Genomic DNA, 25,503 nt, shown 5'->3' on the forward strand with positions numbered 1-25,503 from the left:
GTCAGTGAGCTGCAGGCGCTGCCTTTGCACAGCTCCTGCCTGCATATTTGGAAGGATGGCAGCAGGGTGTCTCTGTGCACCAACCCTGCTTTCTTCCCCAAGGTGATTACAGCCTTCTACATGAATCAGTCTGTGGAACTGGAGTCCTTCCATCCACCTCCGTTTGCTTCAACGGAGGTTGAGAGATTGAATTTCCTCTGCCCAGTGCGGGTATAGTGCATCAATCTGACCAGCTTTTCGTCTGTCACGGGACATGGACCTTTGGACAGCCTTTCTCTAAGCAGCGTCTGTCACATTTGATTGTGGTCTCGACTGTGTATGATGCTGCTGGCTTGCCCCCCACCCCAGTAGGGTAGCCTCACACTCCACTAGAGGGTTGGCTACATCTTGGGCCCTCTTCAGAGGGGCCTTGATGTCTGATATTTGTACTGCAGCTAGCTGGGCTTTACCGCATACCTTCTCCAGGTTCTACTAAATCTTAATGTGGTGGACCCTGCCCTGTCTTCATTAGGCTAGAGGGCCCTTGAGGGTGTAAGTTCACACGCTAACCCCTGAGTTAGACAGTGCTAGTGCGTCTCTCATATGCTGCTATTCCTTTTCCCTCGCGACGGCTCTGGTATACATTATCCCATACGTTGGTGGAATGTTAGTTTGCTTACTGTAACCCTGGTTCCCTGAAAGAGAAGTCGACCACCAACCGTGAGGTCACGTCGGTCGCCATCATGGGTTCGATGGAAAATGGGAAATGGCTTCCTTTGAATGACAGTTTTATTCCCTCGGTGGGTGGGACCGAGCGCATCATCCCAGGAAGGGGCCTGTCTACAGCTCTGATATAAAAAGCTCGGCGAAATCTATCCAATGGACAGGCATATCCCATACATAATGTTTTGGTGGTCATCTTCTCTTTCAGGGAACCAGAGTTACGGTAAGTAACCCAACATTACTACACCCAGCAATTGCCACAATAATCAGACTTTGATTGGCCAACATAATCAGGTGATAATGTGTTTGTGAAGTGACAGAGAACCACATTTGAATGTTATTTGATCATCTGACCTCTAAAGGTCTGCTATATCCTAGGATACAGTGTAGCTGTTTATTACAATGTCAGAGTCAAAATAACAGTATTTTAATCAAAATATTGCGCATTTCCTAGAAAACAGTACCGGGAATGTATTGAATAATAGAAAAAAAGGGTATAAATCAGTAAAAACTAACATCCAGTTAAAAAAAAAAATAAATCCTGACATTTTTGGGATAAAATTCGGAATAAACCAGAATGCGGAACACTACGTATACTGTATGGGGTAGCTTTTCTTCCTTTTTTTTTTTGTTCTTTTTTTACACAAAAAGTGTAAAAATGTTTATAACTACTTGAAACCGGAAATCTAATATGGTTGAGCAACAGCACCCGAATCAGGTTCTCAGACAGATACAAAATATTTCTGCTGCAGCTCCTGGCAAAAAAACAAACAAAAAAAAAAATCTGCCATCTGCATTCTCTTTGGGCACTAAGAGGATGCCAGTTCATATCAGATAGTAATTTGCAGTGGTGCATTGGAGTCTGCCCCTGTCCCAGAGCATTCTGATTGGTTAAAATCGAGGCTCGGTCCCCTGCTCTGATTTTAACCTGGGGTTGGGCATAACCTTTTCACACTGCAAGTGTTCACCCCAGGGCAAACACAGTAGCGGAAGTAATGAACTTGGACGCCGCGGTAGGTCGATATCCTAGCACCTCATCCAATAGTTTGTAAAAGGGTCAATGTGAATGTCAAGTGTGAAAAGCATTAAAGAGACAGGTATTACAGGTGATAGCGCTGGTGTGTCGTTTCTATTGCAACAAAAAAATAAAATGAAAAGGATATACAAAAACCATTGCTCACAGTGCAAAATAATAATAAAAAAAAAAAGTTAAAACTAAAACAAGTCAAAAACACTGACACCAAACAAATAACGTGCTTCCTGAACTCGTAGCAATTGCTTGCTTTATCGTTTCAATTTTTCGTTTCAACTTTCGTTTCTCTCGCTCTCTGTAACCCCCCCTTCCGCCCCCTCTCTTTCCAAACAAAGAAAAGCTGCCGGTTTTTATACACGTGATCATCTCCGAATCAACACTCAATTATTACATTTGGGGATGTCACGTTCCACATGAGTTTACCGGGACTGGGCTTTAACCTAATCCACTCTGCCAAACAATAACAAACCAAAACATCGTATTTTAAATAAACACAAACTACTGTAACGATCCGTGCCCTCACAAGGTAAAGCAGAAGACGAAGCACCGCAGCAGAATTCAGTGGCTAGCCCCTCTCTATCTCTGGTTCCGCGGCTAGACTCCTCTCTGCGCCTGAACCCACCTCCCCCTACTACTCCCATTCCTGCAGCGCTCACTCTGCACCTCCCGACTCAAACACCTTCCGATTTTAGCTCAAGCTCTCGCCCTACTCTTCTCCCACTTCTCTCACGCTGCCGGTAGTTATACCTGCCCCCTCCCGCTCCCGCCTACTCTACCGACTAACCAACCGGATCTATCGCTGCTCCTTTCCATATTCAGAGTGACGTGATGGCACCTTGAACAATACGCACGTATACATCACAAGACAGACGAGGCAAACAAACGGGACAACGTACCAGTCCAGTTGACACAGAACGGTGCCCGGGTCGCTACGAAACATTTAAATCATACCAAAACAACACGCAAACCATTATTTTAAATGCACGCAAAACAATACATTAAATCACCCGTTCTAAACCCCCCAAAAAACACATTTAAAGCCCAATACATTGATTTACAAACAGGGCTTTGCCCTGCATGCCCCTCTAGTTATGTGCAAGGCTTTTCTTCTGCCCTGCCTCAAATAGAAAGTGTAAATATTTATATGTACTTGTCCTATGTTTCTACCTTGAGACCACCAACATGCCTCACGTGTTGGGTTTCAGCCAGTTCCAATGGAAACTAGAGACAGAAATCCTAATTTGCATTTTGTTTTAAATGTTTAGTGGCTACCTGACACTGTACTGATAATGGATGACAACGTTTGACATTCAAAGGGCTGTTTACCCATTTTCTGTGTGTAGATATTTGGCCCTGATATAATTCAAACAATTTTCTACACCGTGACTCGTCTAACCGTTCATTGTGTCTAAATGAACACGTCCAGTATATTCGAGACTTTATTTCCAGGAATATCGTGCAGTAAATTGATTTGCCAAGAATTAGAACCTTAGAACCTCATCCCATATAGCTCACACAATATTTACAGTTGGTCAGATTATAAATAATGTCGAACACAAACATTTGAATTGCTAATACACAACATTAATAAGTTTCAGTAAATATCATCAGTATTTCAATATGTGTGGATTATAGATTATTTACAAAAAATATATATTTATCTTTAATTATTTATCTTTTTACAAAAACGTTCTTTAAAATTGTTGCACTAATAGGGATGAATATCTATTGTTCTACATAAACCTCTATGATGCGTATTTAAACAGGAGAGGGCGCTCCAAGACTCCGGGGGAGGGACGGGGGGGTTCTAGTACTTACAGTGACTGTTTATTACACCGATAGCTTCAAACACTTAATCATAAACACTGAATTAAAACTAAGTAGTCAAACGTTTTGAATATCTATATAGAACAAGTATTGTTCTGAAAAACGTCATTCTTTTGATACAAAAATAATATTTCTGAAATCTGTGAATGGGCATGAGACTAAACACTTAATTGTACACTTAATGGGAATAAACACTTAGTGGTACAGTATATATAATCGTAATAATATTTGGAATTAAATTGGTTAGTTGGTAACGAGATCATATGGACAGTGGGCACCTTCCTAGCGCTTTGTAAATGAAATACCTATCAAAGAATCAATAACCTCATTTTTTTCTGATAAAGCCCCTTGTTCTCTTTAGCTTTTAGCTTCGTTCTCCATAAAGGCGTGGTCATGTGGCTCTGACGTTGCCTGGTTATGGGGCTCCACTTTATTTGCATTGAAATGCAATAGAAAGCCTCAGTTGCAAACACAGTCAGGCAAACATACCAACAGCTAACCGGTGGCATAATCCAATTAAGCCTTTCTCTTAAATTAAACCACAGAGATTTAAAGTATTCTGGTTCTTAATTATTTTCAATCTTGGATGGGTGAACACCAGATGATGACTTTGTCTGCAAGGTCATTTCCACCTTTATTGATGCAGAATCTTGCCATTCCAAGGTACAGCACATCAAGGTAGGTATTGCATTGCATGATCTATTTTATTATTACAAACAAAACACTGTCAGGTTGTTGTTTGTAATTCAGCGTTTCTAGAGGTCAGTTTACTGGTTTTTATTCCAACACCGGTAGGCTACAGTTAATAATAATAATAATAATAATAATAATAATAATAATAATAATAATAAGAATAAGAATAATAAGAATAATAATTATTATTATTATTATTATTATTATTATTATTATTATTATTATTATTGATTTTGTTTAATTGACGTTTTGCTGTTTGCGCGGTGTACGGTCTCCTTGCTTTTTCATATAGCCAACACACACTGCAAAAGGGTTACACAGGACAGAGCAAATAACGTGGGTTAGGTGTTATGTCTGCCTCATGAGTTTACCATAGTGAATTGATAAGGATTGAGGTAAATGTGTACAATAGACAGAAACAAAAACAAATATTGATGTTTGTTTTTCGAGAGCTACGGCTGTTGTTTTTTTTTTCTTCCTGTGTGTGTGGACTTAGGCATTGATTTGTTCAGATTTGTAAACACTCAATAGTCAGGATTTCGTCAGTCACCGACAAAAATAGCCATTTCGCGATTTGAGCATTTCAAATTAACAATGTTTTTGAGCAAATGCATATCTCCCGAGCAGATTTTCTGAATAGTAATCGCGGGGCGTTTTATTAGAATCTTTTTGTATTTTATTTTTTATTTAATGAACATAAATCTGTAAATTATATTTATGTGATGCACGTCATTGATTAATTATTTGTTTGTTTATTATTAATGCAGGACGTTAACCCATTGAGACCGGCCTTGGCGTCATTTGCAAGGGTCGTGGTAAGTAATTTAGGAGGATAGTGACCTCAAACATTAAACTTTAACCGTGTTTGAAATAAGGTTCTCCTCTTTTTATTTAGAAAATACAGTTCGAAAAAAAACCTATATTAATATTATAAGACTACTGTATAGCATACACAGCAAAGATGAACAGATCTGTAAGTCCTTAAACTGGGACAGTATAGAAATATTGTGAATAACTTCCAATTTCCAAGCTATGGGGAAGTTGTAGGATTTTTATTTTCACTTTGGCAATGTTTGATCTAATCATTGAAAGTGAATGCAGAGGCTCCTGGTGATATTCAGAGTGGAATATTTTACTTTCAAAACCTTTTCTTTCTGTTATTAAATTATTTTGTTGTCTTTGTAATTTAATGTCTTCACAACAAGCATAGTCATTACATTGCATTGTACCAGTTCAATAATATCAAATTCCGAGATTCTATTTTATTGCTGATTACTGCTGCAAATCTAGTCCCTTTTGTGCCTAAGAAACTGAATCTTCACTCTCTGATTTCCACTTTCCATCTCTCTCTCTCTCTCTCTCTCTCTCTCTCTCTCTCTCTCTCTCTCTCTCTCTCTCTGCTATCCTCCAGTGTCCAATCTGCAAACCAGGCCCTTCCTGTATGAAAATATTACATATTTCAATATTTATATTTATTTAATGGTTACTTCATAGAATGTTTTTTTTCAAAATATTTAATTTCTTACCATGTAATATTTGTATTTGTTTTGTATATTTTTTTCTATTGCAGTTTCTACTTGGGTCAGTAATGTGCCGTGATTAATAGATACTAGGTTTTCTTTTCCGCCACTTTCTACTATTAAGTTATTACTATTAAAAGGTGATGAAGTGTTTTAAATATCTTATCTTTCGACTGTGTGCAATAAATGACACCCACTAATCTGCTTTTCTGCGTTTTGTTTAGAAGCTGCCCTGATTACAGAAACAGGAATTTCCTTCAGAAGTAGTCATTAATACTGTAAATAGTAATCCAGGAAGGCAAACCCTTTAAGTTTCTCCCAACAGCTGTATTTTCAAATTCCCTCTTTAACATGCTGTAAGCTGACGGGCATCACTTAAAACAGAAAGGAACCTGTTAAAAACATGTTAATAGCATGATAATCCTGCCTATTCCATTTTTTGGCACCAGTCAATGATCATGAGAAAGCGCCTTATGACAATCTAAATAATAGATAACGACACATTTTACTAAGGCTAATTTCTTTGCTGGTCTTGGCTGGAGTTTTGACATTTGCCTCTTTTGCTGAAGGAAAAACATATGTTTTTATCAGTGTTTTTTTTTTCTATTAAACTACTGTATATAGCTATCACAAGTATGCAACAGATAGCATTAATCTTTGTCTATTTTTTCCTTAAACTTGACAGATTAAACTATACTTCTTCTATAACACATTTAACACATAAATAAAAATAAGGGGTCACCAAATTAAAAAGAGATGTATCCTTCCTCTAAGGCAGCTTATTTAGAGACGTTTTAAAGAAGAAAGGTTAAAATGAAACGAGGCCGTGGTTCTTTTTTTGTAATTGTTTTTTACTATTTGTATCATATACAGCACTCAACTATCAATGTAAATATTTCTTTAAAGAAATGAAATTGGCAGCTGGAGACCTGAAACTATTATATCTCGATATTGCTAAAAACAACATAAACTGAAATTTGGCAAATGTTTTTTGCATGAATTTCACAAATGTGAAATTATTTTGTATTATTCACCAACATATGATTCTTAGAGAGTACCTGTGGTGAAAGTGAATATAGACTTATTTCAAAAGAAAACATGTTTTCAAATTGACATATTTTACAGCCCCTCCTAGTTGTGAAGGGTTATTTTAATGCAGGGTTCAAACCACAACACGCTTTAGTGCACTGCGTGGTAAACATGGCACAGTGATGTAACAGGACAGTGTTGATTTCCACAATTGTCGCCTATAGCTACACATGAAGCAAAGTCGTTTGCATGCAGATATACAAATATGATGGATGACAAGAATAATTCCAACACAATACAGTGGTAGCTGTATGAGCCGTTATTGTTACTACAGTAATTTAACATCTTCGGGCAGCGAGAGTGATGATTCAGATGAGGATAGCCACCAGTTCAATTCAACAGCAGTCAGCGGATAAACCCGCTCACTGTTCTCTGTGATTGGTTTCAGATACAGCGCCATGAAAAAGTATTTGCCCCCTGTCTGATTTGCTGCATTTTTGCACATTTGTCACATTTTAATTATCCATTAAACTCAACCCAGTTAAAGGGATAATTAGGGTCAGCTGTTTGAATACTTTGCCTAACAATCAGGCCTGATTTGGTCCAGCCCTGCCCAATATAAATCTGACTAACTTTGGCCCTTACCATCAGAGTGAAGTTGTCAGCACACAGGTTCTAGAGGCACATCATGTCACGATTAAAAGAAATCCGGAAAAAAGTTGTGCAAAGCCATTTCTAAGGGTCTGGGGCACCACAAAACCACAATCAGAGCCATATTATCCAAATGGAGAAAGTTTGGGACAGTAGTGAATCTTCCCAGGAGTGGCCGTCGTGCCAAAATCTCTTCAAGAGCAAGGTGTAAAATCATCCAGGAAGTCAGAAAGAACCCTAGAACAACATCCAGGGATGCAGGCCTCTCTCTTCAGCTGAGGTCAGTGTTCATGTCTCCACCATCAGAAAGACAATGGGAAAAAATTACCATTAACAATTACCAGTAACCACTGCTCACTAAGAAGAACATGAATGCTTGTCTCAAGTTTGCCAAAAAGCACCTGGATGATCCTCAAGAGTTCTGGAACAATGTTCTATGGACAGATGAGTCAAAAGTGGAACTTTTTGGCCAACATGGGCCCCGTTATGTCTGGCAAAAACCAAACACTGCATTCCACAGTAAGAGCCTCATACCAATGGTCAAGCATGGTGGTGGTAGTGTCATGATTTGGGGATGCTATGCTGCATCAGGACCTGGATGACTTGCCATCATTGAAGGAACCATGAATTCTGCTCTGTATCAGAGAATTCTATAGGAGAATGTCAGGCCATCCGTCCGTGAGCTGGCTGAAGGCAGGGGTCATGCAGCAAGACAGTGATCCGAAACACACAAGCACGTCTACATCAAAATGGTTGAAGAACAAGAAATGTAAAGTTTTGGAATGGCCTAGTCAAAGTCCAGACCTACACCCCATTGAGATGTTGTGGCAGGACCTGAAATGAGCAGTTTATGCTCGAAAATCCACAAGCAGTTCTGGGCCAAAATTCCTCCACAGCGCTGTGAGAGACTGATCAATAACTACAGCAGGCGTTTGGTTGCAGTTATTGCTGCTAAAGGTGGCGTAACCAGTTATTGAGTCTAAGGGGATGATTACATAAGAAATGGAACAAAAAGAGCATCCCAAGAAAGATTCTAGGGACACTGGGACCATTGTTCCAAAAGTGGACTGTCCTGTCCAAAACGGGATGTCTGATCACCTTATACACAGCATTTAAACTACAAAATCAAATGTCTAATCACTGTTTTTAAGCGAAAGAAAGAAAGAAAAGTCTGGTTTTAAACATTTAATATTCTCGTAAATCATAGTAAGGGGTGAACTACCACTTTTCAGAAAACTGGTTATGCGGACCCGATCAGCACCAGACAACAAGAACACCTTTTAAATGTTTTTTTTTTAAATATTGACAACTTTGCTAAATTAACATTTTCAAAAGAAACCATATTGAGAGCTCCAGTCTACTTTAAAACACTTTTGGATTGTTTAAATGACAACAGTCAGATCAAATTAAAGTAGTGATTTTAATTAACGCTGGGCCAAAATGCCTTTGTTGTTGTTGTTCTTGCATTTCTAACCATTTTAATCGCAGTCTGGAACTCTGCATTATAATTTCTAATTTCTCTGCTTCAGTGGTACAAACAGATTGATACACTATGGTGCGATTGACAGGGCGTTGTGTTTTAAGGAATCATCGTCATAAAGAACTGTCGGCAGGTTGAACACCACTGGTCTAGCCAGTCAACAGTGGCTCTGCTACAACAGGTCCCATGGAAAACTGAGATGTTCGATTTTAGCAAAAAGGGATTTGAAGAGGAATCGAATCCTGAAATGGATTCGATTGGTATCTCATTGGGCACATACATAATGTTACTAACATTATAAATAGTGAGCAGATAGGTTTGTTGATTGTTTGAGTAGTACTGTTCCTTGGGATAACAAAATACTGAGCTCAAGTCATGTGATTTCATAAAAAAAAACACCAGGTGCTAAGTGTTTGGTATTTGAGTAGAGTTAAAATTCCGAAAATGTGTTGATTAAGAATCTGTATAAATAGCCATTTGAAAAGACATGATTTTAATTAACGCAAGAACAGCGAAAGATACGACCATGTCCCGCTTGAGTAATGAAGATTGTCTGGTTGCTGTTGGCATAATTGAAGGCTGCCTGTCTGTGAGAGAAGTTGCCCGGAGAATGAGATGTTCTGCTTCAACAATCAGCAGACTTGTCCACAGAAACCAGGAAACCAGCTCTGTGAGGGACAGGCCACGTCATGGAAGGCAGAGGGTCACCACACCGGCCCAGGACTGTCACATCCGACCTATCCATCTGTGTAATCGTTTTCAGACTGCAGTGGCTACAGCACAAGAAATTCCACAGAGAAATAGCCTGCGCATCAGCAGAATGACTGTAGCTCGCCATCTGCCTGAAAATGATTTGTATGCTCGAGGCCGTTCAGGGGTAACATGTTGACAGCTGAGAGACGAAATCGCTGTCTTCTGTGGGCCAGTGAACATCTGAGGTGGTGGCACAGAGAGTGGTGGAGTGTTTTATTCACTGATAACAGACCGGAAGGAAGACAACATGTGCAACTGACTGTTGCATTGTTAAGCCAGCCGGTGGGGCGGTGGAAGTGTGATGGTGTGGGGATGAATCTCCTTTAACACAAGAACGCCTTTGGTGCAGATTGAGGGCAACCTTGATGCTCAGTGATACATTGACGAACTCCTTCAGGCAACAGTTTTTCCGTTCCTGCAAGCCAATCCGGAAGTGTCGCTTTTCCTGCAGGACAATGCAAGATCACACATTGCTAGGATTACAGTTGCATGACTTCAAGAAAACAATGACAAGGTCTTGCCGTGGCCAGATTTTTCTCCAGTCCAGTAGAACATCTTTGGGACCAAATCGGCTTGCCATCCACAGGAGACAACAACCAGCCAACCACTGGCTGCAGCTGCACAGGAACATCCCACAGCAGTCTATCCAGAGGCTGATCAGGTCTATGCTGTGTTAATGCTCAGGGAGGTCATACCCGATACTAACCTTGTAATGTTTTCATTTTGACAGTGTGTCACGTTTCATACTAAAGACTTATTACAATTCTTTGATCTGTATTTTTGTTCACATTTCTGTGATTTTGTTTGATATTTATATTTAAAATATTTGATTAAATCCATTAGACCGGAGTGTTGCACAAATAGGACCTTGTTTCAAATCTGTGACTCTCGTCTTTCTAACGGTGTATCGCAAGCAGGGCTGTCTCTCACAGTGCTCGAGTAAAAAGAGTTAAAGGGTCAGGTTGCCGGCGGGATATTTAACATTGGGCGGAGCCAAAATGTTAAATTCACACTGTCTACTCCTTACATTCCAATAAACAATGTAAACACGGCATGGCCTCTAATGTGAGTCTTTTATCAAGACGCCATAGGGGAAACCATTTTCCACGAGTGGATATGCTGTATATTGCAGCCGTGAAAAATGGTTCCCCCTGGGAACTGCCTTGTTGATTTAATGCAAACTTTAAATCTGCTTCCTTTTCAACTTTCTCTTTCTGTATGTTTGGTGCATTATTAAAACTCAGGAGTTGCTGATCAATGGCAGCCGCTGCGTGTTATCATAGGAGCTGCCGAATCACAGTGAACCCACTTCAACAAAATCAGCAGAGCACGTGTAGTGACTGGGAAAAAAAGATAGCTCTGCACAGGTGCACAATGAACAGGGGACACTGCATTCTATGGGGAACAGAATTCAGTACTACTCCTGTATGCAACTATTTATAAAATCCTATGCACTTAAGGTCATTGAAATTGTGCCTAATTGTATTTTGGGATATTAAAAGTTGTATGGCGTTGTATGGAGAAATATGATTAAACCAGTAGGAGTCTTTTTGTCTCAAATACTATTGTAACAGGGTGATGTTACATAAGTGGGTCGTCACTGAATAATATTGGGTGTTGACACGTCGCACAGGCCTGTAGATTTAATTACAACACAGGCCCTGATGTTAGGGTACCAACAATGGTAATCCAAGCACTGGATTTAATAAAGAAAACAAAAGAAAGCAAAGCTAAAAATAAAAGTTTGCCCAAAAAATGGCAAGCGTTTGTCCCACTAAAAGGAACATCCCGCTCCAGAAACCTACTACATTACCCACCCTCCCTGTACTTAGTTTGGGATTAAGTCACCTAAACTGACCTACTGTACGCCTGGGCTGCCAAAGTCCCGGCATCCTCACGGCAAAACAGAAAAAAATACCAAAAAAAAAAGTTTTCTTTCAGGATGGCTGAAACAAAAAAGAAATTGCCTAAGCTGTGGAAAATGCACATCTTAAGAAACTCTTCATAAAATACTAAGAGATTTCTATGGGAATGTAAGAAATGCCCATCTAGAAGAATACAGCATTTCAAGCTACATTAGTCTCTTAGCTGGAATAAACTGCTGTCTAAATGAAAACAAAACTAAGGAAATCTGTCAATAACACATACACTCACCCCGACTTTGTCACTTCAAATGATATCTTTTTAGCAGTTTGTAAACTCTACTGAAAAACACAAAAAGACATGTCTGCACATTATCCACCCCTTTCCAACACAGACCTAAAAAAAATATTGAAATCCAAGAAGGCACCGAATGTATTTTTACCCGCTCCCCGTCTGTTCTGCTGAAACAACAGCGTCTTGCTCTGAGATGAAAAAAAATGAAATCAGTGCCTTCTCAACTCTGCCTCCTGGTGGATCTTTTCAGTGGCAATGTACAATTTAACCCATATCAAAAATAAACATTTACTTACTTTTGCTTGTTTCAATTAAATTAATTTACTCAGCTTAATTTAGTGTGTAGTTCAAAGTTATAAATGGGACTACATCATTGGCGTAAGGATATTTAATAAAAGAACAAATAATTTTTTGCCCTAAACATGATTTTTTTTTCAAATCCATTGTTTGACCTGCATTATAAATTCAATAAGGCCCTTCAGGGTGTCCGTGTGTATCGAATATATATCGGGGTTGGAGGCACTCCAGTGCCCCATGGCGTCTGTATATTCGACGTATACGGACACCCTGTAGGGCATAATTTAACGATGTAAAAAAACAGATGATGCAACAAGCATATTAATTGTAAATGCTGTTATTAGCAGACCAGTTACATAGCCCTTAGTTGAGCATTAGGCATACATATTTCTCTCCAGAACTAAATATATAACTACCTCTACTGGCACTGCTTAGATATAAAAGTACTACTATTTCATCATGCCTCAAAGGAATTGGTTCTTTTATGAGTGATTGAGAGCACTGGAGATTGGAGACCTCAATCTGCCAAATCTACTTAAAGTAAATCCTAAATTTTGCCCCAACATACATATAAAATATGGCTTGGAGCAGCTGTTCTTCAATATAAGACAGCTATTTATGAGGCAGACTGCATGCCTCTATAGTTTTATGATATTGTATAAAAAGGGTTTTAGATATTGAGTTTTTAAACAGGAATTCATTTTCAGAGATTGACAGATGTGAGTATTCTGAGGTATGGATTGTGGTTTTTAAAGGGAATAGGAAACACTTTTCGGTGTTTGTAAATAATAAAATAGATGGGAAAGCAATGTATTCTCATTTTTTTAAATAGTTTTTAATCTGTATATGTCAAACAAGCTGTTTAAATTCTGCGGGGTCTCAAACTGTAATCCGCCATTGCTGGAAATTGCTCATGTGATGTCACTGGTTGGAAAAGGCAGCGGCAGAAGTACGTGAAGTAAGTGGTTTCTCTAATGCAAATTGCGTGGAAAATGTCACATTTCAACATGCGATTCAGAGCTTTGTAATTGTATCTTACTAGTGATAATTCTCCCCTCCCAAGTCAGCGCAGGGGTAGTAGCAGTGAGCTGAGCCTAAAAATAATTGGACACGAGTAAATTGGGGAGAAAATAATAAAAATGAATGAATAATTGCCGATGACTAAATAAACAAACAAAAAAAAACAAAAAAAAAACACAAAACTGTGTGCTGTTCTGTCAAGATGTCAGGATCCAGATCTCTCTCACTATCTGGATCAGCTTCCCAGGAATCTGAGTCCTTTCTTTCAGTAGGGCCTATTTGGTGCTCTGTGATTGGCTCAAATTGATAAGGCACTGGAAAGTTTTTACCAATAGATTGTAGCTCTTCAGAGTCTGATAAAGAACGGTCACTTCCAATGTCGGAGTGCTTTGTGAGATTTGCCATCTTTGTTTACAAACCCGCTGGTTGAGCGTGCCAACCAGTGACGTCACAGGAAAACTCAGTATGGTCTTTTTATTGTTATATGATAAATACAAGGGTGTTTGAGTGGGAATTGTTTTCTTTAGCACTGGATGAATACTTTTAATGCACAAAGTCCCGTAGTTTCCCTTCCCCTTTAATTATAATGCAATTATTTATGTGGGCACATAAAGTCAACTGTAGATAGATTGCTTTTTACAGATAGTATGTACTTATAAATGAAGTGTAACAAGTACTGCTTCCAGTCTTAGATTATTGCTAATTATTCAGAATTAAAGTTGAAATGCCTTAATCTAAAATTAAAAAGGCAAACCAAGATGATCAGGTTTTTTTTTTTTTTTTTATTGCAGGGTTAATAGCTTTACATTTATTTGATCTACTTTCTCCTGCATTGAATTTTAATAGTTTTATCTGAGTATACAACAATGTTCAAAGCTACCTTCCCCTTAAATTCATACTTTTAAAAAGGTATGCTATTTTCAATAAAGAAATAGAGCTGGTGATGTCATGTCAACTGTATTATTATTTATTAATATTATACAGGGCGACTTACAATTATTACAAAATACCACAGTACAAAGTATCACATTGTAAAGTATCACTTTTCAGAATATCACATTACAGATAAAAGCAGTTGTAAATAAAAATCATTAGGAAAACATCAAATTCAAATAAGAGCAAAAAATAGAGAATACAGTAAATAATTACATGTAAGAGCAGATTCGACTAAGAACAGTTAACTTATGTTAAAAATATTTGCTTATACGAGTCCAGTATGAGCACATAGTAAGTATGATGAATAGGTGGGAATGATTTTAATAAGAGCAATTACAAAAAACGTAAGTACGGTTACCTATAAGAGTAAAATTAAATACAAGATACAGGAAGTAGTTATAATTAAGAGCAGTAGTAGAATACGGCAAGGTATGGAGCAGTTCAGTGCAAGTACAAGCTGATGCAAGTACTGGTACAACTGGGTGCCACATAGTCCAGTATAGTCAAGAGTTGTAAGGTTTACAGATTCTGTCTGAACAGGTGTGACTTGAGGAGACACCAGAAGGTGGTCAGGGACTGAGCAGTCCTGATATCCATGGGTAGGTCGTTCCACCACTCAGGGGTAAGGGTGGAGAAGAAGCAGGCTTTGGAAGCAGGGAAGCAGAGGAGGGGTACAGCTAATCTGCCGATGGTGGAGGAGCGGAGGGGGTGAGAGGGGGCGTAGGGAGAAATGATAGTCTGGAGATGTGAAAAGAAAGGTCAAGACAGTGATAGGCAAATACAATGTACATTTTAAAAATGTGAATATCTTGTATAATAAATTATATTAGTTTATGCTACAGTATAAAATACATCTTTCTCAGTTGTATAACTTACTTGCATGTACATTGACTGGGTGAAATGTATCCGTCAGTGCCTGTCAATGGACATTATCCAACCTAGTCAGTGGAAATGTGTGTGTGTGTGTGTATATATATATATATATATATATATATATATATATATATATATATATATATATATACACACACACACACACACACACACACACACACACACACACACACACACAGTGGCTTGCAAAAGTATTCAGACCTCTAACCAATTTTCTCATATTACCGAATTACAAATGCTACAATGAAATTTCGTTCTGTTTGAAATTTTATTTTTAAACACTGAAACTCAGAATATCAATTATTGTAAGGTGACATTGGTTTTATGCTGGGAAATATTTTTAAGAAAAATAAAAAACTGAAATATCTTGCATGCATAAGTATTCAACCCCTGTGCTGTGGAAGCTCCCAGTTTGCACCAATGAAAGAAATTGCCCTAACGAGGACATAATTACCTTACCATTGGCCTCCACCTGTGAACCATTAAAGTTGCTGTCACATTTTCTGGATAAAAACCCCACTGTTGAAGGATCATTGGTAAGGCTGTGAATCTGAAGGAAAATGAAGACCAAAGAGCATTCTGCAGAAGTTAGAGATAAAGTAATACAAATGCATAGATTAGGGAAAGGGTACAAAATAATATCCAAGTGTTTGGATATCCCAGTGAGCACAGTTGGATCAATAATCAGAAAGTGGCAGCTGCATCACATCACCCAGGCACTGCCAAGAAAAGGCCGTACTTCAAAACTCAGCGCTCAAACAAGAAGGAGACTTGTGAGAGAAGCCAAAGAGAGGCCAACAATCACTTTGAAGGAGCTACAGAGTTCAGTGGCTGGGAGTGGAGTAATGGTGCACCAGTCAACCATATCAAGAGCTCTGCATAACACTGGCCTGTATGGGAGGGTGGCAAGAAAGAAGCCGTTACTCAAAAAGTACCATCTGAAAGCACGTCTGGAGTTTGCCAGAAAGCATGAGAGTGACCCAGCTGCGATGTGGGAAAAGGTTTTGTGGTCAGATGAGACCAAGATAGAGCTTTTTGGCCAAAACTCAAAGCGCTATGTGTGGCGCAAACCTAACACTGCCCATGCCTTAAGATACACCATCCCTACAGTGAAGTATGGTGGTGGCAGCATCATGCTGTGGGGATGCTTCTCATCAGCAGGGACTGGGCATCTTGTTACAATTGAAGGAAGAATGGATGGAGCAAAATACAGGAAAGTACTGCAAGAGAATCTGCTTCAGTCCGCTAAAAAACTGAAGCTTGGGAGGAAATTCACCTTTCAGCAGGACAATGATCCCAAGCACAAGGCCAAAGCAACATTGGAGTGGCTCAAGAACAAAAAGGTGAATGTCCAACAGTGGCCCAGTCAAAGTCCTGATCTCAGTCCCATTGAGAATCTGTGGCACTATTTGAAAATTGTGGTCCACAAGCGTCGTCCAACCAACTTGAACAACCTGGAGCAAATCTGCCAAGAAGAATGGACCAAAATCACTTTGACACTGTATGCAAAGCTGATACACACTTACCCCAAAGACTTAAAGCTGTTATTGCAGCGAAAGGGGCTCTACCAAATATTAATGTGTGGGGGTTGAATACTTATGCAAGCAAGATATTTCAGTTTATTATTTTTCTTAAAAATATTTCCCAACATAAAACCAATGTCACCTTACAATAATTGATTTTGAGTTTAAGTGTTTTAAAATAAAATATCAAACAGAACGAAATTTCAATGTACCATTTGTAATTCAGTAATATGAGAGAATTGGTCAGGGGTCTGAATACTTTTGCAAGCCACTGTATGTATATAGAGTTTGCATATATATTACAAGGTATCTACTCATGTACTTAGGGTTAACAGACCACTGGTATCTTCGATGACATTTCTTCAAAGGGTTGAACCCTTCTAATAGTTCAGATTTATCGTAGATAGAGGACAGGTGTATCTTTGTTACAATGAAAACCTGAAATTGATCATCATTGTTGAAAGGGGTTAGGACTCTAGCCTTTGTTTTACCACAGCAAATGGAATTTAGACATATTCGTTATTCTTTTTTTATTTCAAATTAATAATGGGGTTGTGACAGAGATTGAATGATTCTTAGTGTTAGATCTCACTCCCGACCTGAGAGGGCGCTGTGTAAAGGGAAAAGAGTACCATGGACTGGATGGACAACTCATTCCCAGGGTTAGGTGGAAGTCGACCATCTAGAAAGGGGGCAGAGCTACGATACACTAAATCATCAACCCGGAAGGGAAACGATGTGGCTCGTTAACCAAGGGGTCATGGTTGACAGTATTTAAGAGGACGTAGTAATGTGATCTGTTCCTTTGTAATGGTTAAAGCTAACTGGAAGGAGAACCATGTTGTAAAGTGAGTGTTTGTTTGTTTTGTTCTGTTGTTTCTAAACAATTGCACTGTCTGTTATTATTAGATGGCTGAACACGATCCAGAGCTGTCGCCAAAGGCCAGCACTAAAACTGGACAACATCACTGCACTTTGTTTCACTGAAGAACTGTATTTTCACTATGAGCACTAGAGCACGAACTGTAGAATTCCGTGTTTGTGTCTGTGTTACGTGTGGGTGAATAAGAACGGGACTGTATATTATTTTGGGACCAACCCAGATAAACAGAGTAATACATGCTGTTGTATTGCTTCTTAACATTGCTATTGTTTACTGCTGTTTCGCCATCAGGCAATTGGATTATAAAAATAAAACACCATTGCACCTGGATTATCATTGTCTGTCTGATTATTGGTCACCTGCACCTGCACACAGTTAACCACTTTGCCACAGGGGTTCATAGTGTATATGGTTGTTTGACTCAACAAACTGTAGATGCCACTTCAGTGTGCAGTTCATCTTGGGGCACTTCCCTTTCATTATACCCCCGGGTATGCTCTTCTAGTTTATAAACAAAATATTCAGTATTTTTTGTAATTGCCTGTGACGGGGAGCCCCACCTCCTATGTGTGTTTGCGCTGTTTATTATAAATTATTGTATTATTATGATTTATTTTTATATATATGACGGCAGAAAGCCTGAATAGTTATTATTTGCATTGGAAACGAAAAGTCAACGCATTTGTATTGTTTATTTTGTTGTACCTCTCGTGAGAATGCATGACTGTCGGCTGAGTAATTAAAATTGGCTGACAGTCACGCGCATTAATTTAAACCTGTGTAGAATGCGACCGGCTTCAGATTGATTGATTGTTGTTAATCTGGAGCTGGTCACATATAAATGGAGACCCACTGCTTTTGCAAGGGGGGAGTGGAACAGAGACGAGTCTGTCTAGAGAGAGAGAAACTGGAAATACGATTGCTACCCTACAAACCCTACCTGCCTAGTCACCTTCCTGAAGGGTACTCGTTTTCATTTGTTTTGTGTTTTCTTATAGTGCTTGTTTACTTTAACCAATTTGCCCTTTTGTTTTGTGTTTATTTAAAGTGTATTATTGTTTAATAAATAGTGAGAGCCATAGCGTCTCATATTTACCCCGCAGTTGCCGTGTGTGTGTGTGTGTGTTGCCTTTACTTCCTGGTCTGACGTCACCCAACACAGCCAACTTGAAGAAAAAGTGTATCTTGAAGGAAAGAAAGGAAACATTATAAAATGTGAAGAAGCAGACGAAGAAAGTAGCAGCAACGACAACAACAGCGCGGGACTGGTCGCATGTCCCGCCGTGTCTCTGCTATGCTGGACGTCTGCGTCACCTGCCTGGAAGGAAAGGAGTGGTCTCACCTGACCCAGTCCCCATGTGGCAGGAGGAGGAACTGGCACCACAGGCACAGCAGAAGGACCGCTGGGATGGCTACTTCCGCCTGGTCGAGGCCTCGAGTTGGTGCCCTTCCTGCGGGGAGGGGGGCCACTCCGTCATCAACTGCCCCCTGCCCTGGAGAGGAGGAGGAGGAGGAGGGATGACCGGAGGGCAGCTGGGAGACCTACATCAGCACTCTTGAGGCCTTAAACTGGTGCACTGCCTACGGGGAGTGGGGCCACTTTGTGGTCAACTGCCCCCTCCTCCAGGAATAGGAAGAGAAGGAGCACCAGTTCCCAGTACGAGAGAGAGAAGCCCCGCTGTCTCCAGTGCGAGAGGGAGAAGCCCCGCTGTCTTGACCAAAGGAGTGCCACACCAGTCCCCTGCGACTGCATCAGTCCCCAGTGATAGAGGGAGATTCCCCTCTGCACTCGCCTCCACTGCCAGAGGGAGACTACCAGCTGCTCCCGTCTCCACCGCCAGAGGGGCTACCACTTGTTTACTTTGGTCAATGTGCCCTTTTGCTTTGTGTTTATTTAAAGTGCATTGTTTAATAAATAGTGAGCGCCGTAGCATCCAATATTTACCCTGCAGTTGCCATGTATGTTGTCTTTACTTCCTGATATGACGTCACCCACTACAGCCAACTTGCCACATAGCTACAGTCTTATTTCAGATTATTTTGGTTGACAGTAGTGATTGAGTATGTAAAAACCCTCCTTAAGTTTTTTTTATTATTATTATTTGCATTGTTAATTAAGGAAAAGGGTAAAAAGCACACATTGAATGATTAAGCACATACTGGTATTAGGCACATACAAATAATAAGTTGTTCACTGCTTTAATGATTCAGTTCGGACCAGCATTTTAAAAAGTTTATGCCAAAATCCCAAATGGTTTCTGCAAGTACTTTAAAACTGAAAATCCAGGCTTAAAATAGTATAATTGGGATTTGCTAGAGTATGGTCTGTTAATGTTATCCTCCAGGGGTCCCTCAGCCTTCAAAAGGAAAATAAAATCATATGATCTAAACTGAAACTGAGATTTACATTTTGTTAATTATTTTCCCATACAATCTGAATAAATATAACAGTTTTCTTAAAATATTTCTAAATGATGAAAGCCCTGGCTATTGGGATATAGTTACAGGAGGTGCGCATGCATGTTTTCTTTTTTAACTGTATTTTGGGAGCCCCTAATGTAATGGTAATAAAACTTGAACTGGGCATTCCTTAGCACAAGTTCTTATGGGCTAATGAACGTTATGTCTTTAAGAGGCATGCATTTTTTTTCCCCCCAGAAGACAGTTAAAGTATGCGACAGTGTTATTTTGTCTACTGTCAGGCACTAATCAGTTTCTCAAAATAAAACCTACTCTTTACCTTTCTTTCGACCATAACAAGTCCTAACATGCTGCAGAGTTGTTGTGCAAAGGGATAGGGTTTCTCCCCATGGAGATACTGCTGCCCTTTATGTGCAAGTGCATCGCATAGCTCTAATGCATTAGAGAAGTTGTAACCATCCTGTGCAGGTCATTAACAATGACTGCTTCTACTGAAATATAAGAAACTTCTCTTTTTGCTTTTGTTTTAGGTGGTCTAACCCGCTGGACTTCATTTGGCTGGACAAGACTTTACTTCTCTTGTAAACTCTGTAACCCTCACAAAAGGAAACCACCGATATCAGCTATCAAAGACTTCTGCAAGGAGACAACTTGTTGAAAGGGATTCCAATGGGGACAATACCTAATCCACAGAGGACTGTAACAGTTCAAATGGGCACACCCCGTGTAGTAGGAGATCACCAGGGGGACAAGGAGTCTACTGACAAATGGCAAAAACAAACAAGCTCAAATCTAAACAAGACTTACACATCCCCAGCTGATCACAGACAGAGTAATGCTTGTTTAATTGAGTCAGATGTGACTCCAGCTAACGAGACCTTAGGCTGTGGGAAACAAAGCAGGATGGATATTTGTAATCCAAAAGGAGATAACAGGAAATCAGAAATTATAATTCCCAAAGAATTGGACTCAACCGGAAATTTGAAAAGCTGGTGTAACACTGACCATAACACTGACCGTAACACAGAAGAAAACATAAGGGATAATAACGCCAATCTAACAGTATTAACAGCCTCTCAGAAGGAGAAAGGTTCTACAACAAGCCAGTCTGCTCCTGTTTACTTACCAAAGACAGATTTACAGGCAAATAACAATGATATCTCCTCTGATTGTCTCCTTCCAAAGCCAAGTATAACGAGCCATGTTGGCATTGTCACAGCTAATGTCATTGCCTTGTCCTTGCAATCAACAAAACGAAAGGATTCTGACATCACTGAAGTGAATCCATCAGTCTCCGCTGATTCGGAAGCACAGAGCTCCAATGTAGCAACGGGTAATGATGTTTCAGAAAAAACTGAAGGTGCCAAAAAGAACCAAGATGAGACAACACTAGTGAGACCTCACAAAGAGCTGTCAGAGAATAAGGCAATAAATTCACCAACTGAAGTTCAACAGTCTTTTTTAAAAGGAGCATTAAACCATGAGTGCATTGAAAAGGACTTAAAGGTCTTGAAGGACTCTGAGAGATCTTCATACAAAGCCACACAGGAAGGCCTGCCAGAGGATGTTGCAGCTCCTGGAGGACAACAGAAAGGCTTAACGCTGGCACAGATGGCAAACCAGGCAGCACAAATCCAGAGCGTTCTGCCAGAGGCATCACAAGGCCAAAAAGAGCAAAGGAAGAAATTTAAAGAGGTGTCAACAATGACATTTCCGTCTGAATGCAGTCCCATTGCTAGAAAGAGCTGCCAAGATGTAGAGGTCCAAACTGTTCCCGGTGTTCAGTGCAAATCAGCATCCACTAGCCCATATCTTTTTCCACCAATTGTTTGCCCCAACCATTGCTGTGAAGGGAAAGATGATTCTGATCATCTAGCAATGGTGTACCAGATGAAGACTGGGTTGGAGCCATCGAATCCCGTTTACGAAATCACCACAGGAGTAGGTCCATTGAAAGGTCCTAGTGCCATTCAGGATATACTTTCGCAGACACCTCTTACAAATGTTTTTCAGGCAAGTGTGTGTCACCCACCAAGAAATGGTAAACACAACTTAACTGACCAATCAGAGACAGCCAAAGTGGATGCTGATTTAGCCAAGGTTACCTGTAATATAACAGTGAATAATCAGCATTCCGTATCAACCACTCAAAGTGAATTTGGACCTGGAACAAAGCCCAAGGAAAACACTCTAGAATATAAATGTATTGTAAAAGAGGATGATTTGCCTTTAAAACCTGTTTACAAAATAAATATAGAGACTGCCAGCCATGCTGACCCTGTTCCCAGTATTATGTTACAGAGTGAGCCATCAAATACTCAAGAAAACATGAACAAAGCAGACCCTACTGGAGTGAATAATGTATCTTCTGATGGCCTCTCTACTAAACCAAGTACAACCAACCATTCTTGCTGTGCCATTGCTGATGTTAAGCCCTTGCCTAACCAAGCAACCAAACTAGGTGTTCCTGATACTAAATGCTCTCTCTCGGCACAGGAAACAAAACTTTGCCCTGTAAAATTAGATACTTCAAAGCAAGCACCACCTTCCTCCACTGGGAAAGCTAGTGAATCTGCCCAGTCTAAAAGAGATGATCACAATACTGTTCATTCAGCCAGGCCAAATATTGTCATTGATAGTATGAAGCAATCCATGCAGTCTGAAAATAAATCTAAGGTCAGTAGCAAACCAGCACAAGCTGAGAATCTCAAGGCTAATTCTAAGCATTCAGACCACAAATCTTCCGAGGCAAAAAAAAATTCAGCTCATAGAGAAACTAATTTGGGAAGCAAGAAAAACGAGACAAGCTCTAAAAGCAAACAGCAAAAGAAATCTAAGGGTGTCCAAGATGTACTGTGGGATGAACAAGGAATGACTTGGGAGGTTTACGGTGCCTCCCTAGACCCTGAATCTCTGGGATTTGCCATCCAGAATCACCTCCAGTGCAAGATCAAAGAGCATGAGAAAAAAATAACACCACAGACTCAGAGCAGAAAGTCAATTTCCTCAGAAACTTCCACCAGCAAGAAAAATAAAAGGAGGCAGCAGAACATTTTCAGGTCCGTCCTTCAGAATGTCCGACGGCCAAACTGCTGCGTGCGCCCTCATCCCTCCTCTGTGATAGACTGAACTGGGGTCTGGGCTGGGGTGTAAAATATCTTTTATGTTTCCTTCATCATCTGTAAGTTAGTCTCCCTTCACATTGGTTTTGGAAATAAACAAGTAAATGGGTAAATGGGAATTGGTTAAAAGTGTGATCTAGCCTGAATTGTTTAAAGTAAACTTTACATATAAGCAACCAGGGCAACCTGTTGCTGCAAGCCTAGGCTCATTTTTCTTTCTTTTTTCTTTTTTTAAGAACTGTATTAGCTTAGCATACAGAAAAAAAACACTTCTAAGAAAGACTGTATCATAGAAATCCGGATTGCAATAATAATATAAATGATGTGCATGTGAATTTGTTACCTCTAACCATCCCAAGGGATTTTATGTATGATAACTTTCATGTTACCAGTAAATAATAAACCATTGTAAAGCGTGTGCATTTGTTAAATGTTTTTTAACAGTTTTTTTTTTTTGAAAGATTGAACTTCGATCCTAATTTTAAGAACTCAACAAAGCGCATTTCACATTGACTAATACTGTGCTGGAGTCTGAGACTCTTTTATGTTGCCTCCAGGTAAGAATTACCGTCGTTGATTTGTTTTTTGGCTAGACAGACATCTGTGTCCACACAGATCACACCTAAATGGGACTTGTCTGAGATATTTCAATGTCCATGTTGAGTTCTCTGTTAATGCTATATACCAATCTGACCAATCCAACACTTGACCTGATTAATTCAAGGTGGTTGACTGTATTTTAACTCCCGTGTTGTGTTTACCATTTATTAAAAAAAATAAATAAAAGATACTGCTATAAATCTCTGGATTTCATTTTCAATCATTTGAATGTGTGACCTGAAAGACTTTGAACAAACTATACATTACACAGTACTCACATTCTTATCTGTAGCAATTAACACCAGGCTTTTTGTTAAGGCACTGATTGAAATCCCAACTGAAGCAATGCACTGAAGGGCAAATAGACAGATGTGATTAAGAGACAGAATGAGTGTGTGAAATAAGCTATTGAAAAAGAAACTTAAATAAGGGTTGTTCATTTTACATCTGCGTTCCTCATTAATGCATGCTTTATGTCCAGGCGAATATTTAAAGTATGTCAATGGTCGGAATGTGACGTTTCAAAGAGTAATAGCCTTTTTAAGCGAGGCAAGGTTTGTAAAGATTTATCGTGGTGCTCCCCCTAGAAAGGTCTGGTCACGGGTGGTGAAAATACAAGTGACTTGTACTTCAAGGACCTATATCGTCTTAACAGTTTTCCTTTTGAAGAAGTCGATTCCATGGAAGTAGACGGGCATGGCAGTTATTATAGGTTAATATTGGCTAGAAATCTTAGTAAGACAGGTTTAGGAAGGAAAGGCATTTGAGTTCACTTTAAAGGTCAACTTGGTGTGGTAGAAAATATCAGTCAATGTATTCTTTATGTTTTTTTAGATTTGTATTTTGTATCATTTTTTTTGGCCATTACGTGATGTTGACTTTTTTAGAACTCAGAAAATAAAGTACCTCTGTGACCTCAGTGGAGTTCTGAGAATCCATTCTAAACTCTTCAGATACATCAGGTACCCCATAGTGTAGCCATAAACATGAAACACCATAGTGGATGTAAGAAATGCCACATTAACTCTAAGCGTAACAACCGAAGAGCAAAATATTTCTTACCCATACCATGTTTATTAACCCAAGATTTTCTTATGGTCGATATCTCCAATCTGTAAACCTCCTGGGATGTCATGCTTAGATTTTTGGAGAATTTTTTTTTTTTTTTTTTTTTTAAAGCATATGGTAAAGACTTGATTGCTTAGTCTTTTGTTTGACTATAGTATTTATTGCTGTACAGGTGGCTTGTTACTCTGGACATTGATTTTTATTTCAATGTTTCTTTTTTTTTTTTACTCCCGTTTAACTTTTTCTGTTTGCTTTCAGCATTTCAATATGTTCAATTTGGTACTATTTAAACAATGCATACTAATCGTCATACCAAATATTTAATTGGTCTAGAGCAGGGGTCTCCAACCATGGTCCTGGAGAGCCACTGGGTCTTCTGGTTTTCATTTCATCAAGCTCTGTTAATTAACTGCACCACTTATTGGCTTAATTAGTCAAGATTAACAGGTGTTCTCTATCTTTAGCCATTGATGATATAGATACCTATAAGTACCAGGGTTGGAGACCCCTGATCTAGACAATAGTTTTACTGTACATAACTGAGTATGGTTAGTACTGTAATCTTAAAAGACGCCACTGTTACTTATTATACTATAGATATTACTGTCTGTACATTATTCAGGTATCATTTTAAATCTGTTTTCAATTTGACCTCACATTTCAATGCTACTTTTTGATATATACACAAATCTTTAATATATGCTAAATCTCACATGCATTTAGGGGACAAGACGTTTGAGCACCGATGAAAAGCCTTTTTTATACTTTAAATCAGACAAATTATTTCCTGAATTACATTGATACTTAATACATCTTCAGTTTGTAAAACTAAACAGATTAATGATAAGTGATTTGAATACAAAGGTGTTATTACCCCTTTAGGATAATATTGTG

At 39.2% G+C, this 25,503-nt stretch overlaps 1 protein-coding gene across 2 annotated transcripts; it reads left to right on the forward strand.

The window, feature by feature from the left end:
• The first annotated feature begins 3,973 nt into the window (after positions 1-3,973).
• On the forward strand, positions 3,974-23,729 carry LOC121297124 (G protein-regulated inducer of neurite outgrowth 3-like). Of its 2 annotated transcripts, none has more exons than XR_005947129.1 (3): positions 3,974-4,240; positions 5,023-5,070; positions 6,000-6,025. XR_005947129.1 is itself a non-coding variant. In XM_041223190.1 (3 exons), exon 3 carries the CDS (start codon positions 20,489-20,491, stop codon positions 22,946-22,948), a length of 2,460 nt encoding a protein of 819 aa, XP_041079124.1. In that variant the 5' UTR covers positions 3,979-4,240; positions 5,023-5,070; positions 20,350-20,488; the 3' UTR covers positions 22,949-23,729. The 2 variants fall into 2 exon arrangements, 1 of the variants encoding a protein (XP_041079124.1); XM_041223190.1 differs by lacking the exon at positions 6,000-6,025 and adding an exon at positions 20,350-23,729 and having other exon boundaries at positions 3,979-4,240.
• The last annotated feature ends 1,774 nt before the right edge of the window (positions 23,730-25,503 follow it).

This window comes from Polyodon spathula, chromosome 2 (assembly GCF_017654505.1).
Source record: "Polyodon spathula isolate WHYD16114869_AA chromosome 2, ASM1765450v1, whole genome shotgun sequence".
Taxonomy (NCBI): Eukaryota; Metazoa; Chordata; class Actinopteri; order Acipenseriformes; family Polyodontidae; genus Polyodon; species Polyodon spathula.

What these genes read in the sequence shown, in the direction of transcription:
- LOC121297124 (XM_041223190.1), top strand. Translation starts at nt 20,489, where the DNA reads ATGGGGACAATACCTAATCCACAGAGGACTGTAACAGTTCAAATGGGC.